Source organism: Dromaius novaehollandiae, chromosome 4 (genome assembly GCF_036370855.1).
Source record: "Dromaius novaehollandiae isolate bDroNov1 chromosome 4, bDroNov1.hap1, whole genome shotgun sequence".
Lineage (NCBI taxonomy): Eukaryota > Metazoa > Chordata > Aves > Casuariiformes > Dromaiidae > Dromaius > Dromaius novaehollandiae.
In genome coordinates, this window is record NC_088101.1 from 12,368,515 (window position 1) to 12,385,801 (window position 17,287).

Here is a 17,287-nt window from a genome sequence, read left to right on the forward strand (position 1 = left end):
AAGCCGTCAGAAAAACAAAAGCTTGAACCTCTGATCTCAGCGCTGCCAGCTAATTCAAGAACGCAATCATAGTAACAAGCTTTTATTAGTCTTATACTATTAAAAGTAACAAACATATCTCAGCTGAATGAAGTCCTCTACAGTGGAAAACTGATCTGATTTATATGAGCAAAAAAATCCACTAAACTGAATACCCAGTACCTGTGAATCCAGGTCTTCACCCTTCATGCAAAAGTTTGCATCGATGACATTCAGCCCTACTAGGAGGCCAGCAATGATAGCACCTTCTTCTTCCATCATGAGTGCATTAGGCTCATAAAATTCACTGCAGGATGCACAGCAAGAGAAGAGAAAGTGTTGTATCTTTAAAAGTCAACTAGAGTGAAGTAAAGCTTATGCATAAATTAGCACAAGCACGTGACCACTTCAATGCTATGCCTGCTATCTCGTACAATAGTATAACGCAAGTTCATGCTTAATAAAAAGCCACGAGGACATGTAATTCACACAGAAATGTACTCCTGTGTACCATCAATGTACTTCTGCTCTGAGGGGCCCAAAACGGATATCTCTTAGCACACTATGCCTTTAGATGAGGCAAACAGCCAGGAAGCAGGAGACCTGGACTCTCAACTGTTGAGAGGCAATGAAGAATGATTTTTGAGTAAGGTTACAGTGAAGTGAAAATTTAAGACTGCGGCTTAATGTCAGAGTTGTAAAAGTTGCACACTTTCACTACACTATTACAAACTTCTCTAACAGAAGCCACCTCCACATTTTCCAGTGGAGGACATAAAGTTCCCCTTTTCACCCACAGTCAGTTATGGATTTGCATGAACAGACAACAGAAATCTACTTGTTTGAATAAAGAAACACCCACATATTTATTAAACACTACCACTTTGAACAGACTGTGATTCTCACCCATAGAGTTTCAACTGATCTACAAAGTTATTGCTCTTTTATAAATACAGTAGAGATGCAGAGAAGCAAAATGACTTGTTCCAAGTCAGACAGTGAGTAAGGGAAAAAGTCAGAAATAAATCCAAGCCCAAGATCTTCCAAACAAAGAACGGTGTATTCGTTCTGTACAAACATGTCACTAAATCACCTATTTGGAATAAAACTTCGCATCTGTTGTAATGGATACTTGAGACGATTAAAATGGAGAAATGACAGCTTCTGACTAAATAAAGAATACTGAGCATTTGTTCATCCCTCAGAGCAAGCTCTAGATTTCACAACACTGCCACTCAGAAAAAAATACACACATACTATCATTAGGGCACAAAAGATCTTAAAGATTGTACAAGAGGGCACAAGTCAAACCAAGCTGAGACAGAAACGCTCACCTGAGAAGATCCTTTCTGTTTATCAAGGCTTTCATGTATTCTGAAAGTTTCTTCTGCATTAGAGCCAGACGAAGCCAAGCTCTTCCTCTACCAACAGGCGTCCTACAAAGTCCAGTACCAAAACAGTTACATACTGCAGTGTGCATTCACAAACAGCTTTAATAATCCTGCTCTCTCTGAAGTTTCTGCAGTCTACCTCATCTCAAAGATCCAGTCCTCACCAGTGAAAAGAGGGAAATACAGGATATGTAAGTGCAAATAGCTACAGACAGGTTTATTTAAGCCATCACTGCTTCTCTCATAGCTAATTATGTATTTGTTAATATACTAGTATTTCCCTCACTCTACCCCTGTTGGAGGCTACTACATAGACAAAGACCAGCTGCTTGGATAAATCACCTTCCGATTCAAATTCAGTTTTGCATTAGGCAAGTCAGAAGAACATGTGTCAACTTCAATACCGCACAGATGCCCAGGCACCACTCCTTCAGGTAGGTGTTAAGCCTGGTGAGAATCCACAGAAACATCCAAAAATACCAATTCAGTAGTCTTCTCCAAGCATTTTGCTCATTAACACACTCGCGGGATATAACAGGTTATAGTCACAGTCTCCCCCCCCTCCCCGTTTCTCCTGTCAATTGGAAGCACACAGCTTTAAAAATATGAGAAATTATACGCTGCATCACAGTTCTGGCTCATCTACCCTGGCATGCTGGCCAGGAGCCAGTACCAGATGCTCCAAAGGAAGATGCAAATCCCCTCTGTTGAGCAGTACTACGATCAGAAGGAAATTTCTTTTCAACCTCCAGGAGTCAGTCACCTGTCTTATACCAAGCAGCATGCGGAGCACTCCATTTTCTGATCTTAACTAGTATAAGCAGCAACTGCCCACAGAAGTCCTCATCGTCATTACCTAGTGACCTCAGTAATGCATGACACTTCATTCCCAGTTAGTATGCATACAAGGCTGAGTTTTAAAGACTTATTCTAAAACTGCTGGGGGTTTTTATTTAATATTCCTGTATTCTTTTTTAACAGGAAAGGGTAACAGGAGCCCTGGCATGAAAGTGCCAGCACTTCACTCTGGTCCTGTAAGCTGTTCCAGGCACGGCCCTCCAGTAATAGCACTTGTCCATATGTGCGTGGTTAATTGCTAACCTGACAGAAACCTTCTCTGCTTTATTTCTGTTGTTTCACTTACTCCTCTCTTCTTTGAGCAAAGACAACCTAGTCTTTAGCCAGCCCCACATATAAAAGCCTCCTTAAGCTTCTTTTTTTCTCTCCCCATTCTCCATGCTGAGAGCCTTCACTCTTACAGTTTCTTTTCAGAACTCGAACAAGCAAACCTGAATACAATACCAGAGGTGACTATGCAATTCTTAAAAGCAATGTATTTGCAAAGAGGTTTTTTTTTTTTTTTTTACCCCTCTTTAACATAACCTATTATCTTCAACTTCGTGACTGAGCCTTCCTTTTACACAAAATTCACAAGTTTATCTGCATATATTTAAAAGAGAAAATGACTTCAGGATATCTAATGCTCCAAAATCAGGCTCAAAAGCATCTAACCTGTGATGACCTTCTCTTCAATCTGACTTCAGAAAGGGAGTCAGTAAAGGCTGGTCCTGTTCACAGGACACATCATCACTCATTTAGTGCTAGCAATAAACATACTATTGTCCATAAGTCCCCTCGTTCTTAATACAGAAAGAAAATATCTTTCCTCTCCTTCTGCAGTTCCTTAATTAAAAGAAGAGTATGATCCACTTGTATCAGCAGAAGATGGCAGATGGATTCCTGAAGATTGATTGTCCTTCCTTCTCTTCTTTATGATCGTTCTTACAAGAAAACCATACTACGTCCTTGCGCAGTAAAGACCATACTCACTTCAGCCCTGGGAGATCCTTAACACTTGCTGTGATCTCTGCAGCTTCAGGAACAAGCTTTTCTACCAGTTCCAGTGGTCCCCAAAATGATTTATTTTGCCCAAGAAAAGTCTTTTTGGCTGGAGAGGAAGGAAAAAAAAAAAAAAGGACATAAAATGAGTCCTTTCAGGCTGTGCTAATTAAATACACTCTCAAACACATACAGAATTGAAATTACAGTAGGAAAAAAATCACTGGAAAGAGTCTTCTGGGACTACCTGCTGGGCAAATACAATAGATCACTTTTTATGGTCGAATGTGGGAATTACGGGTGTCATTCAATAAGGTAACAGAAGCTCAAAACAGATGCCAGACAGCATTTTATACATCCCAAATATGGCAAAACAACATCATCTAGTGATAACCAGCAACTTAGATTCACTATTGGAGGCCAAAATTTCTACCAGGATACTGTCACTGCCTCTGAGCTATACTTAGTGTGTGCACCATCATTTTCCCTCACTGACTATTATCTTACACGAAAAATAATCACACCACCTTTAACCTCCTTCTCCTCCATATATTCCTGGGTCTTGTCTGTCCATCCTCTCCTCCTTCAGAAAAGCTTTCTAGAGACCCCCAGTAACTAAAACTAGAAATGCACTTGCTTCTTTAATAGTTCTATTGCTACTTCACAGTAACAGTAAGAACACTGAAAACTGTTAACCTCAAACTTACGGCCAGCAGTAGGGACACTGACAGATAGACAACAGCAGCGCTAAGAGTATGAATACTTCTCCCTTACATAAGGTTATCTAAACTGTCACAAGAATCACTTCTTCAGCGGGCAATGCTGAACACAACTACTAAAAAAACATCACAAGATGTACCTAAGAACTCTCAAAAGAGAATTTAATATCCTCCACACCACTTTTCATCTCAAGCTATCATCATGCAACGGCAGCAAGTCCAGAAAGGTAGTGTAGTACTCAACAGTTTCAGTTGTGACACCGTATTATACAGCTAAATATATCCTCTGCTTGCAGTTTTAGAGAGCAGCTAGGGAGACGTTAGCTGCACAATGCTGAAATCCACAATTCTGACAGAACTATTGAGATAGGATCTCAGTATTGCAGTTTCTTTCCCTCAAGAGGAATATCAAGCCACTAATGCAGGAAGTGCCGAAAAAAAGGAGACACGCATTTGCTGAAGAGGCCATTTTATCACCAAACAATTATACCCATCACATCTGAAAAGTTGTTTTAAAAATGATGAATAACTGCAACAACCATAAACATTTCACCTGCATCGTTACACCTTAAGCAGATCTTTCAGATTTTGTGTTCCCTCAAGCCAGCTGTCATCAAATGCAGTGACCCTGTTCGGCCTTTCTTCAGCCTACCGTAGATTACGAAACCAGATTCTTAAAACAAGATTGATCTTTCTCACTCCTACACTATCACGAACAGCCCAGGGGGACTCCTCTTAAACAGTGTTACCTTTCAGGCCATGTTTAAGGCAATGCTCCATCACAACGAAGAACTGCTGAAGAGGTGCATAGTCAGAGTCCAGTGTTCTGCCTAGATTAAGTGCTGATTCAATCAACCCCTTTATACTCAGTTTCGCCATGTTCATCAGGTTCATGCGTTCATTAGCCATGAGATAGTTAGGATCTATAAAAAACAGAAGAAAGATACTGTTGAATAACAAAAGCTATTTTTAATACAGTAAGATATCCCATATGTCTCTCTCTCTCTTTTATCCCTCAGCTTTGAAAACATTTATAGCAGCAGCAACCCTTTGATGTGAGGCGCTCTCTTCAGGTCTTTTGTTGAGACTATCAAAATTCGCTAGTGCTTTAAGGTGAAAGCCGTACTGAAATGGGAGTAGATGATATATCACACTAAGGGTGCCTCAATACTGAAAATAAACTACAGACACCTGAAGTCTTGAAGAAAAAAATGTTTTAAGACAGCCGTTAATACTGTGCTTAACATCTGACAATGCGTTATTGAACATTACGGCTGTCCCTTGTTCTCTTCCATCTTTACTTAGAATGACTTATTTTTAACTCAGATGTAACATGGAGCCAATTTCCACCTATCTCTTTTCACTTTCTCAACAATATTGATGTATTTTACTGCTGATAATAAGCAGCTGATCTTCATGGTTCTGCCAACACCTCTCTCATTTCCAACACTAACAGATCTTTTCCAATACCATATTTTTCCTGTGCCATATCATAGTTACTTTTTCCTCTATCGCATCATACCACATAAGAATTCAGACATGTATACCTGATAGATGCTTTTCACTGCAAGAAACAAGCACAGACATCCATTTCCCCAATTACACCTTGCCTTGCAGGCCTCCCGTGCTCTGACTTCTCTGGCCCAGTCTAAGACGCTAATGCAAACACCTATTCTTACAAAGTGCCTCTCTTTTCAATCACTATCAGGGCACTTCCAACACCTCAAGAAACCTGTTCAGTACCGTTCTGCAAGCGGAGTGAAATTGTTCCAGCCCCCCCAACAAGAAAAGTGTATTCAAGCTTTAGGCCTAGAGATATACAGTAATACAGACAAATCCTTGCTACTTAAATACAGTGTTCCATCAGTTGCACGTTTTCTACTTGCATCTGTTCCACCTACAATCTCGCATCCAATTTCCGAGCTAGATGTTCCTTTGTGCAAGCAGTTCCTCCTCCTAAGGCATGTTCAGCCCATGGCTGCTGCAAACAGCTGTGGACCCTTGAACTAATTTACCACCTTCACTGGTGAATTTACTAAACCTAACAGCAGAAACATGACCAAAGCACATCTAAGAGTGCACACCTAAGCACACTGTAGACATCTAAGCTGCCATACTGACACATAGCATGCTTGTGTTTAGCAATCAAGTAAAGCAAATAAATACTTGAGGCTGAAATCCTTCTATTAGAACAAGAGGAAATATACTTAAAATGTGGAAGAGTGCTTAGGTAAGTTGGACAAGAGATGCCACAGAAGTAACCAGAAACCTAAGCAGTAGAATCTGAATGTCTGTTCCTGCTCATTCTTTGGACCACCCTCACCCAGAGCTACCTAGCAACTCTCACCACCTTCAGGCTACTCTCAAGCTCTTTTCTGACTGTTTGCAGACTCCATCTCTTCAACATGTAGACAGCTTAGACAGGTTCCTACGCCTCTCCTGGAAACACCAGTCATTGTCAAGAAGATGAAAAAAAAAATGCAACCTCTCTCCTGAGCGGATCCACTCCCAAGTTGGATTCTTGCACACATTCGTATTTTTCTTCAGCACGTTTGCTACTGAGGTCAAATCTCTACTAGGCAGGTCGACTGGAGCTGTTTGGGTTGGTCACAGCTCTTATGCACCCCCCCGATCAATATAAGTTTGAAGAACAATTTCTCATAATTTAAAATGCAACAGCTTGCCAAAAGCCAATGGGGGACATCTGAGACTACTGCAGTCTTCCTGCAGAACTTGCCCTGTGTCACCCAATTGCTCAGATACGAGTAAATACGGATTCCTTGTCATCTCTATGCACTACCACTAAGATGAGGCATCTCGTCAGCACCCACCATCCCCAGGGAAAGGGCAAGAAGCAAAACTTCGTAGAATTATAGGATTATTAGAAATAACGTCAACCACGCTTACAGTCTTGGATATCTCCTGCGGGCTGACCAGCACTGTAGGCCCAGCAGCCTGTAGCTGACATGAGCAATAGTTACAGTAACCTGTGACTGAACCCAAAACAAGCAATGAGAAGAGTTGCTACCACCGTGTGATTGAGACTCCCCATACTAGACAAAAGGAGCCAAGGAAAGGCACCTCAGTGTTGAGAGAGGAAAAGTAACCACTGAAGTGGAGCCATACCCAGCCTCAAAGCCTAAGAAACAGAAAAGGGGATCAGACCAGAGAATTTGTGAACCCCTCGACTAAAGGGAGATTTGCTTAATCTACCCACGAAGTAAGCCATGTTCAGGTTCCCATGGCTCCAAGGCTAGCTGGCCAACAAGCTGGTGAGGTCTTATTAATAAGGACCAAACATCACCACTTAGTTTTGCAAGACTATATACACATACAGTAAGGCCTGTCTGCCAGAATACAGACTGTTTTCATAAGAGAGGCTGACTGCTCCGATAAATACTCAGACTTAGCTCTGCTGCAACAGTGCTAGCAACACTCGAGTACCCCTCATGAAAGCTAACAGCTGTAAAACAATCACAGCCCAGGGAGAGCGGACAGTCAAAGCGGCTGTCACCATTCAGATGCTGATACCATGGGTACATTTGTTCGGTCTCTCCAAAAGCAGGTTAGGACAAAGCCTCTTTTCTGCCCCTTTCTTCTCCAGGGTGAAGCAGTACCAGAAGTCTCCTTCCCTGAATTTCACCGGAACCATCTTGACAGCGCCTGTACGGAGCAGCCAGTACTGTCAGCAGCGGGCTCTGAAAGGGAAGGTCTCCGATGGAGACGGGAAGCATGCAGGAGGTGCTAAGCAATACCACATGGAATTGCCGCACACGCTGACTGTCAGCAGCCACTGGTCTAACCACACTCCTGGCCACATCTGCTGCCGTGGAAAAGCGGCTTCTTGTTCAAAGAAGTCTCAAACAAGTCCAGCTGCTCTTCTGCATCTCCACCCAATCTTCGCCTGCTCAGGGACAAAGTGATCAAAACTCCTTCTGAATTTTATTTGACTAAATGTAAACTTTTCAAGTACTGACTCTCTTGGTTCCCAGCTTCTGAAAAGACTGCAGTTAAGAATTCGCAGTTTATTTTCATAGTTAAGATAGCTTCCAAATACTGGTTTAAGAATGCAATTCTTGGCAGCAGAGCTGGACTATACAGGGATTTAATTTAGTGGGTGCTCTTTATTGCCTTTACAGAACTACTATTGTTTTAAACTGTTGGATTTGGCACATATATTGAGCAGATGACTGATTTTTTGATTTGCAATCCATTTTTTGCTTTGCGATGTAGCTAAGAGGACAATCACTGTTAGTGGAAATTCAGGAACAGAGAAAAAGAGACATAATACAGAACGAATGAATTCAAAAACATACTTCTTGTGCATGCACAATTAAAAGAAACTTAATACTACTAAATATTTTCTTCTCTGTCCTTCTGGATAATGCTAATGAACAACACAGTTGCTCTTTAAGAGTATAGGAACTTCACCGCAGTATTAGTGAGAAAGCTCTCCTATCACAGACACAGCTGTAGGCCAGAGCTGTGCTTGGCTTGGCTACCATGATTCAAAGATTTTTTTTCCCCCACTGGCCAGGATCCTTCAGCGGCATTCCCGTAAGTGACAGAGCACTACCGAAGCGTGGAGCTCTCATACGCCTGCTATTTGAAGAACTCATTGATCAAATCAGTGAGGAGTAGCAAGGCAGTCATCCAAAGTGATTCTTCTTACGTGACAAATCAATTGCTAATGAAAAATTAAAGAAACCGTACAAGCCCACTACGTGGGGAATGTTGCTTAGACTATGGTTATTAGCTGATTTGAGTTATGATAAAAGTCCAAGGACGTCGCTCAGAATTAGGGTCATACTCCATTAGGTAACCACAGGAAACCGTACGGTTTTCTTAGAGTAGAGAAAGCTGCTGCCTTACACAGACCCACACTGAGATCAAGGATACGATATGCTTTTTGAGGCAAGAAGCAGAGTTTCCTGTGAGCGTGAGAGATGTCCAACAGTCACGTGTCAACTGGGGTCAATAGTACACTAATTAAAAGAAACTACCAGCAATAACAGATATGCATATGAAGTATGCTCAAGACAGCCAGAGATCCTTTCAACACTTCTGAAGGATAAGAGCTAATGAACAAATCTGAGCTGATGAAAGCATTCAGGCAACAAAATGATAAAGCAGGGCCATGCTTTCACTTAAGACTAACATGTGCAGTCATGGCCTTAAGAACTAAAATATCAAACCACTGAAAAATATTTTAATTAAGTTACCTAATTAAAGGCTTCTGCTTCATTAGTGTGTTGTGACTGAAGGTATTCTGTATATGCAGTTCATCTAAGACTCTCGTTTGGCAAACAAATTAACTGTCATATAGTAAGAAACTGGATAAAATCCCAAAGATTTATTCCAAAAAATAAAACTCTACACAGTTTACACCATTGTTACATGTGCTGCAACATACACATCTTCAACCTTTAGTCTAAAAAAGCAGGCCAGGTAAGTAAAGATGATTTGCACACAGTAAGACTATTCTGCTTGCTTTAAGTCAACCCAGCCATTTTGTGCTTTGACAATCTGACCTTGACTTGAAATTCAGATTCTCAGTTTGAGCTTATACTTTCTGCAGCCTTCTAACTGCAAAAAGCTCTGTGTTTTACTATACATGCCATAGAGTAAACCTTAAGAGCAAAATCTTGGCTCTTAAATTTTGCCTTTCAATGTCATTGAGATTCCAATTTAAGTTATCTTAAGTATGTATCAAATGGCTTTATTATGTACAAATTGAAGCTTCTACAGAACAGATCTTTTTTCTAATCAGCAACACTTACATTTAACATTGGACCACAATCATAACGAGCGACTTGGACTTGCATCCCACTGCAAAGACAGTTACAAAAGAATCAGCTAATCTTACTGTTTCCTTACAACAAGCTCCCAGGTTTCTGAACATTTGAAATGTTGCCTTAGTCATTCAGACACCAACAGTAGCGAAGGCAAAGCATTCCTGAGAAACTTCCATAAAGAAGAAAACATTTCCAAAACATCCAACAACCTCAGGAACCCACAACTTAGTTTTAAAGGTAATATACGTACCTAGAAGCCTGAAAGTCAAGGGAACGAGTCAACACCCTACTGGATCTCAAAAGATTAGGCTGTGACTGTAGTCTAAGTACTTCTTGCCTAACAATGATAACTTCTCCCCCCCCCCATACTAAATTCACTTAAAAGAAATAAAAAGAAATGAAAACAAAACTAAAACTGGAATCAAACACCAGGATTCATGATACACTGTCAACGTGCGCATATCTGCTCAAAGTAATGCCAATTAATTAGTACTTCAGTGAGGTTCTACCTATAGTGAATCCACCGTAAACCAAGAATCCAAACTTGAAGCGCTCTAAAATTTACAAAGGCCAGTTCTGCGTATGGCACAGAAATAACACCTTGCAAACAGTTTATGCTATATTCGGATTAACTGAGATATGTCATGGTGAATCACTTGTTTTCTAAACAAACCAGCCAGGTATCTACAGTGCACTAAGTTTCAGTTCAGCAAATTCACCTACATAAAGAAAACCACATTAGTTCTAGCTGCTCAGACTATGAAGTCATGAACACATGCATAATTCCAAATACATGTGGAAAACAAATCCCTAAGGAAACTGAGCGCCTTCATTATTTTAACTGCCTTTTCCTTAGTGTGCCACACTGCACAATGTGGAAGGTGAGAAAATTCCTCCGAAAAGCTGAAGCTCTCTGCAAACCATCAAACAGGGCTCCAAAAGCAGCAGCACCACGTGCGTTCTCTTCTTGGAGTAATCTGTTTATTCCTTCTCCTGGCGGCCTAAAGTCCTGGGCCTGCCTCCCCAGAATTCAAGCCAGCACTGCATGTGCATCGGCGGGCTCGATTACAGCCGAGCAGTATCTTACATGAGCAAGAGAGGGGGCAATTTTATCTTGCCACAAGTCCCAGGGGGCACCAAGAATTACCATCCTTGTCGTAAACGCTGCAGAGGGGTATGGACCACCGCGCGTCATCGGCCCCAGCGCACTGTCTGGTATCCGAGTTTAAACTGATCTAAGTGGGCCCATGCTAAGACGCTAGCTTATGGGCCAAGGTAACTAAGATGTGGCTTGTGCTCCTTTTTCCGCCCCACGGCTCTGCGGGCAGCTGTTCCCAGCTGAATGGCATGCAGCAGGTAGCTGAGGGAGAGGGCAGTACCTGCCCCCACCAGAGCTACTTGCTTTTTGCATGTGATCCAGAGCCCTTTATTCATGATAGGCAAATAAGCTAAAGCAAACTAAGGCTATTTTAATGCTGTACCAAGAAACAAACAGGAGATTAATATCCTTATATATTTTAACTTCCCATATTTCATTTGAAGCTTTTCTGACATTCACTTGCCTTTGAATGCTTTATCTTCTTTCCAGTAATGCAAGCCCCTGACTACAACCTCAAGGAAGAGGCAACGTGTATTTTGCATATCATACACAGAAACTCTCTTAAAGGTAAGCAGTGATGGAAAGAAAAATGATACAGTTTATGCATCAAAACTGATTTTCGCACACAGCGGACCCACTTGAGAAGATGTGTACCATCTGAATTTGCAAATATAAATACAACTAGATTTTGCAGTGTCATGGCGACTTTGCTTTCTGCTTCAGCAGGAAACATGCTTAAACCTCTTCACATGAGAAGGCTTTTTTTTAGTCAGCCCTACATCTAGCTGTGTTACTTTGCCTCTATTACTATCAGTTATTAGTCCAGTAATAATCACAATTACATATTTTAAGTTAGTTTTTTCATTCACACTGTTGCTCATACTTTATCTTCTATTTACAAGCCTGAGTCCACAAAGCAAATGTGCTTCACTTATTTTTACTATTTTAATAGTTTTGCATTGAAATTGCTCATCTATACTATTCAGAAACAAATGCAGGATTTGATTAACATTTTACCAGTGAGAATTACACCAAAAGTGAAGAAAACACTGGTAAGCAAGTAGTTTATCTGCAATCAACACCACCTTCCAACATACTCAGCTCACAAAGTGGCAAAAAGAGCTGAAATGCTTCAGCTGACCTTATGCCTTCAGGGTTATCGATACGGGAATAACAGGACTTGTGCTCTTAAGTCTCCTGCATATTGACAGCTCTAGCATTAGCTTCTAAACTGACATCACTGTTTTGAAAGGATTTGTCCTGTATAAATAAAGATCCCTATGTATTATCCTTGGCATCCCCCTCTTGCCTCCAAAAGGTACATAAACCTTTTATGCTGCAAAACATCATAACCACGAGCATGAACAGTTGTATTGAGTCATCAAATTATAAACTTAGTCCAGTGCAAGTTGAATCAAAGATTCATGTACTTCCTTAAACCATTTTGAAGAATCAAGTAAGAAGCATTATACAATATTTCTCATCTAGTACTTCACAAAATTTGCAAGTTCTACACATTACACAAGTTTTAAAGTCACTTTTGCAAAGTCTCATCTCAATAAATAGAAAAAAAATTTTTGAAGCTTTGAGGTGATTTTTTTTTTAATCTGTTATTTCAAATTTAGCTTACATACATTTTCGCACCTTTCCAGTTGCGTATAAATCAGGCTCAGGAAAATAATATTCTCAGAATGTGTTTAATGTAAGAAAATTACTTATTCCCCTACTTATTCCCTTCTACTATCTCCACTTTAAGTCAATCTGCTCGAAAAACATAGCACATTTTTATAAGCAATATTGTTTGGGAGTACGCACATATTTCAAACAAGCGAGCAGTAACAGTAGGAATTTAGAAATCAAGGTTGATCAGATGGAACCCATGACAGGTCGGATGAAACCCAGAAACACAAAGCCTTCGCATTATTCAATTTAAAAGGAAATGAACAAAATTGCAGAAGTAATACACATACTTGAGTGATCAAAGACGTTATTTAACATGCGAACAGTAGAAGCCAAATATCCACACGGGACTGCAACTCGTACAGCATGTTCCAGCTGTGAACCCAGTTCAACCAGACAAGCAGGTTCGCAAAGGCACAGCTACTGACACTGGAAAGGAAAATTGCATCTTGCACTCATGCTCAAAACAGTAAGTCAAAAGCCAATCATTAGTGGAAATAATAGTTGAAGGATGTTGGTGTGGCACGCACCTTCAGTATCATCACGCAATTGCTCCACCACATCTGTCAAATCCTCCCAAGAGTCTTTGCAAACAGCAAAAAAAAAAAGGAAAAGAAAGAAAATGTCATGCAAGCCATGATCGAAAGGAAAGATTCAAAATCAAGGCATAAGAAAAGGATAACTGAAAGGGAGATCTGTACAATACAAGACTCGATTCATATTGGCAGGAGATTTGCAAGTCAAAAGGGTTTATTAGTCTGCACAAAGCAATACAGCAAAGTTTTTTCCCCTTGAGAAACAAGTTAAGGTAGACTTAAGTAAAGCTTGAGAAGTTATGTTTTTCTGCATTAAGACAAGCAACTGCATTAAGACAAGCAACATTTTTGTAAAGCACATCCTAAAAAGAAAAGAAACGCATTATTTTGTTTATAAGACTAAAGCACTAAACTGTTGATACTTAGGCAACTCCAGCATTTACTTCAGCTTCTTCCTACCCAAAAAGAACCTGCAAAGTAACAGGGAAATACAACGACAAGTGGAAAGCAAGACCTACAAGCATTGCAAATTTCACAAAAAAGACACATTGAAGACATAAATAAGGTTAAACCGAGCTCTAATTCCATCAGGACCATCATTCCAAAGACAAACATCTAGCAGAAGTGATTCAGCTCAGACTGGACATGGGTCACAGGATTTATGCTGTTATTCCAATGACAGTTGACTAAGGAAAACACCTCCTCCTACCTGCTGGGCACTTGCAGATGGCTGGCGGGCAAAAGGGAGGAGGCAGATGTCTTAGGAGAGGAGCAGGCAGGACAGAGAAAACTCGTTTCAGCACGCCCAGCAATTCCCTGGTTTTGAACCCACGAAACAAAGCCTGACGAAGCCCCGGAGGGTCTGAACCCTCCATGTTTTTCAGCTCCCTACTTACGTGCCTGCTCTCCCCAGCACTAATTTGCAATCCGTTCAATGTCTGCAGCACAAGAAAGGCTCTATTCCCCTTTACAGAGCAACTGTGGCAAAGTACCGAGCAAAGTACACATACCGTTGGGACCTCCTCCCTCCCACAGAAAAGCTATCACCAGCCTCCTCCCCCATAGGAGCAAAAGTTAGATGACAGCTAACATGTACACAGTCACTGCACTTAAAGGGAAAAAAAATCTTCATATTATTCTGGCTAATAACCCAACCAATCCCCCCAAAACCTTCTATGTTGCAGTATCACTGACCAACAGTTTTCTCATCCTTTGAAACTGTTCTATTCGAAGTAGTCCATTTCTAGAAATTAGCTTTGCATCGATTTTCTTTATAAACCAAAGTTCACTTCTCCTCTGGCAAAAAAATTTGCAAATAAAGGCAGCAATAGAAAAAGACTATTTACTGTGTCCTGCTCATATACCAGCGTCAAATCAATCACCTATTTTCGGTTCAGCAGGGATTTCTCCTCCCCTTGTCAGGGGTGAAGAGGGAGGGAGAGCGAGCACAGGCAGGTTTACCTACCTACCTCTGCTCCCTGGGACGCGACGGGAGGGTTTGCTTGAGAAATTTCCTGCTGTTGCAAGAACAAAGCACTCTTGATGCTCCCCACCCTTCTGCAGCTTCCCTCACATGTTAAACTTAGGGTCTTTCATGTACATGGTCTCTTATTACAGGCGTTAAAGCCTTCTGCAGTTTCAGAAAATTTTTCATAGTTCATAGGGCAGCAGTGGAGACTGATGAGATTTTTCTTGCACTTTTGGGGACTTCTACTGCACTCTTGCTTTGAGTGTAAGAAACTGGACTCCATGTCTCATTGGTCCTCCTCCCCCTCTATATTTTGTCAGGAATCAAAATGCAGATCCTCACGTGACTCGGGAATTTGCTATTTGTAGAAAACAGCAAAACTATATAAACAAACTAATACAGCTAGTATTTTCTTATCTGAAACTGAATCAGGTAAGAGTCTAGCTGCACAAGCAATGATTTAATAGCATTTTCCATCACAGGCAAAGATCAGAACCAGATTCTGATAAGCCCAGAATCCCCACCTGCATACTGAGATTGCGGGCAAACATCATCGGTAAATGGTCTCTTATAAAATATTCAGTTTTTATCTAAAGTGTAAAATGAAATCCCAGAATTTCACAGCCAAAGGAGACTAGCTTGGGAGTAGGGAAGAGAAGAGAAAACTACCAGACTTCACTAAATTTTTGATGCGCTTACCTGCCACACACTCCTTTCTCAGTTTTGATTTTGTCACTTCTAACTCCTTCCTTCCTGCATTGCACAGGCTACGTATAAGCCTCCAACTATCTCACATGCCTGCACTCCTCTGGGCTCTTCCTTGGCTCAGCTCCATATCTAAATATCCAAGACCTCCATTGTTTGTGACGGATACAGAGGCTTACATACAGAAGAACAGGTTTTGATTTCTCACCTAAAAATATCATCAGCATAGAAAATCACTGACCAGGTCGGCAAAGTCCAATCAGTCCGATATCCTACCTCACATTAAATCAGGGCTGATCGTTTCACAGGAAAGTGCAAGAAACTTCTCATGACTCTGCTGGCTACCTTTGGACAATGGCTACCTACTTCATGCTAAAGGACTCAGTTTTCAACCCTTAGCAAGTGACTCATGCAAAGCTTACAAAGAAACGTGGATAAGTCACTGTTGCTTTTTTCTATATCCCTATATGCAACAAACCTACCTTCTTTTGAGTGAGAATATTTGCAAGAATTGTGTGAATTTACGTTGGGGGACCAAGGGATGTGTACAGATAGAGAGGAAAAAGCACACATTTAATTAGTACTTTATTCGCCTTCAAACCTTTGTGTGCAAGGAATTCCTATGGTTGTTTTAAGACAAAAATGTTTAAACTTTTCATTCATCTCTTTGTGCATCCAACAACAGTTCACATACATTTCATTTCCTCTTTCACACTGTACAGTCACTTTTCCCTACTCGTCTGGAATCGACACTTAACAAGAGTGTGGGGGGGAAAACCCCTCTTAAGACAAAAAGAATACAGTAACTAAGATTAGAACTTGAAAGTTTCCATACCCCTTTACATGATACCTGTAAAACAAACTCAGCACTTTCAATCATTATGCAAAAATATGAGCACCTTTAACTAATGCGCACCAAGTTTAGAAAACAGGATGATCAAGTCTTCAAGTCTTCATAAAATTTGATTGCCTCATTCCAAGTGGATTCTCAAGACGACTAGCATTATGGAATTTAACATCACACTACAACAAATATACCAAGTATGCTCTTTATGAAGGAACTGAATGAAATTCCCATCTGTTATTTCACCAATAAAGATTTTAAAATAATTTTCTTCTTTATTGACACAGCAACAGAATAATCTCAACTGGTTTAAATACAGGAGGTAGTCCAGCAGCAGCGTGGGACTCAGTTTGAGCTTATTGAGTTTCACACTGGGGCAAGAAACCTTTTGCAGTCTCAGTAAGTTCACTCCAGTGTAGCAGTGTGAGTTCAGAAACCCTCTTAGAAAAAACTGCAAACACTTTCAAATCCAATGTTAAATAGGGTTTCTCAAGAGATTTCATCCTCTGTTAACAATTAAAAAAAATACAAAGAAATCTTAATAAGCAGGAATACTAACGTATATGAAGAAGCAGCTCCTCTGTGCTAAACTTTGTTCCTGCTAGTAAGAATGCTTTTACAAAGCGGTGATGATTAATGAATGGTGAACCATTACACAGTTACCAAAAAAAAAAAAAAATCCTTCCTTCCTAAACTTGTCTTCCTGAATTTGATCATATCTTAGTTTCTCTTTCACTATTTCAAAGAAATAGACAATGTTTAAAAGTTACATATACTGAAAGCTTTAACAAGCCATGCAGGAATAATGCATATTGCCAGCAGGTATACTTTCCCATGCAACCAAAAGCTTTTAAAAATAAACCCTGGAAAAATATACCAGCAGAACAACACTTTCATACTGTTATTAAACAGGCAAAAGTGCTTGATTTTTTGAAGACTGAAATTACAAACCTAACGTGGGGCTGGGAGTAGAAACCTTTATGAATACTCCAAATGGCCATACCTCTCCAACGCCCTCCCAGCTGTGCGCTGCAGTACAGTGGTCCCACACCTTTTGGCAGCACCCGTCAAGTAGTGACCTGCCACAATGTGAAGAAAACACGCTACATGCAGAAGCTGGCCAAATGAGGGGGAAGTCAAGATCACAGCCTCTGACACTGTGGGCATGACCAGGCTAAAAACAGTACCAGATT

The 17,287-nt window shown here is 40.6% G+C and overlaps 1 protein-coding gene across 10 annotated transcripts in view; it reads right to left on the reverse strand.

Annotated features, from left to right (window-relative positions):
- Nucleotides 1-17,287, reverse strand: part of RUFY3 (RUN and FYVE domain containing 3) — a 59,571-nt gene that overhangs the window by 23,418 nt on the left and 18,866 nt on the right. For 5 of the 10 annotated variants that reach the window (XM_064510427.1, XM_026103533.2, XM_026103535.2 and 2 more), the window contains exons 2-5: nt 4,717-4,890; nt 3,240-3,357; nt 1,353-1,454; nt 202-325 (exon numbers count right to left, since the gene is read on the reverse strand). In XM_064510427.1, coding sequence (XP_064366497.1) covers nt 202-325; nt 1,353-1,454; nt 3,240-3,357; nt 4,717-4,890 — 518 coding nt within the window. The other 5 variants (XM_064510426.1, XM_026103539.2, XM_026103538.2 and 2 more) reach the window with 5 other exon arrangements.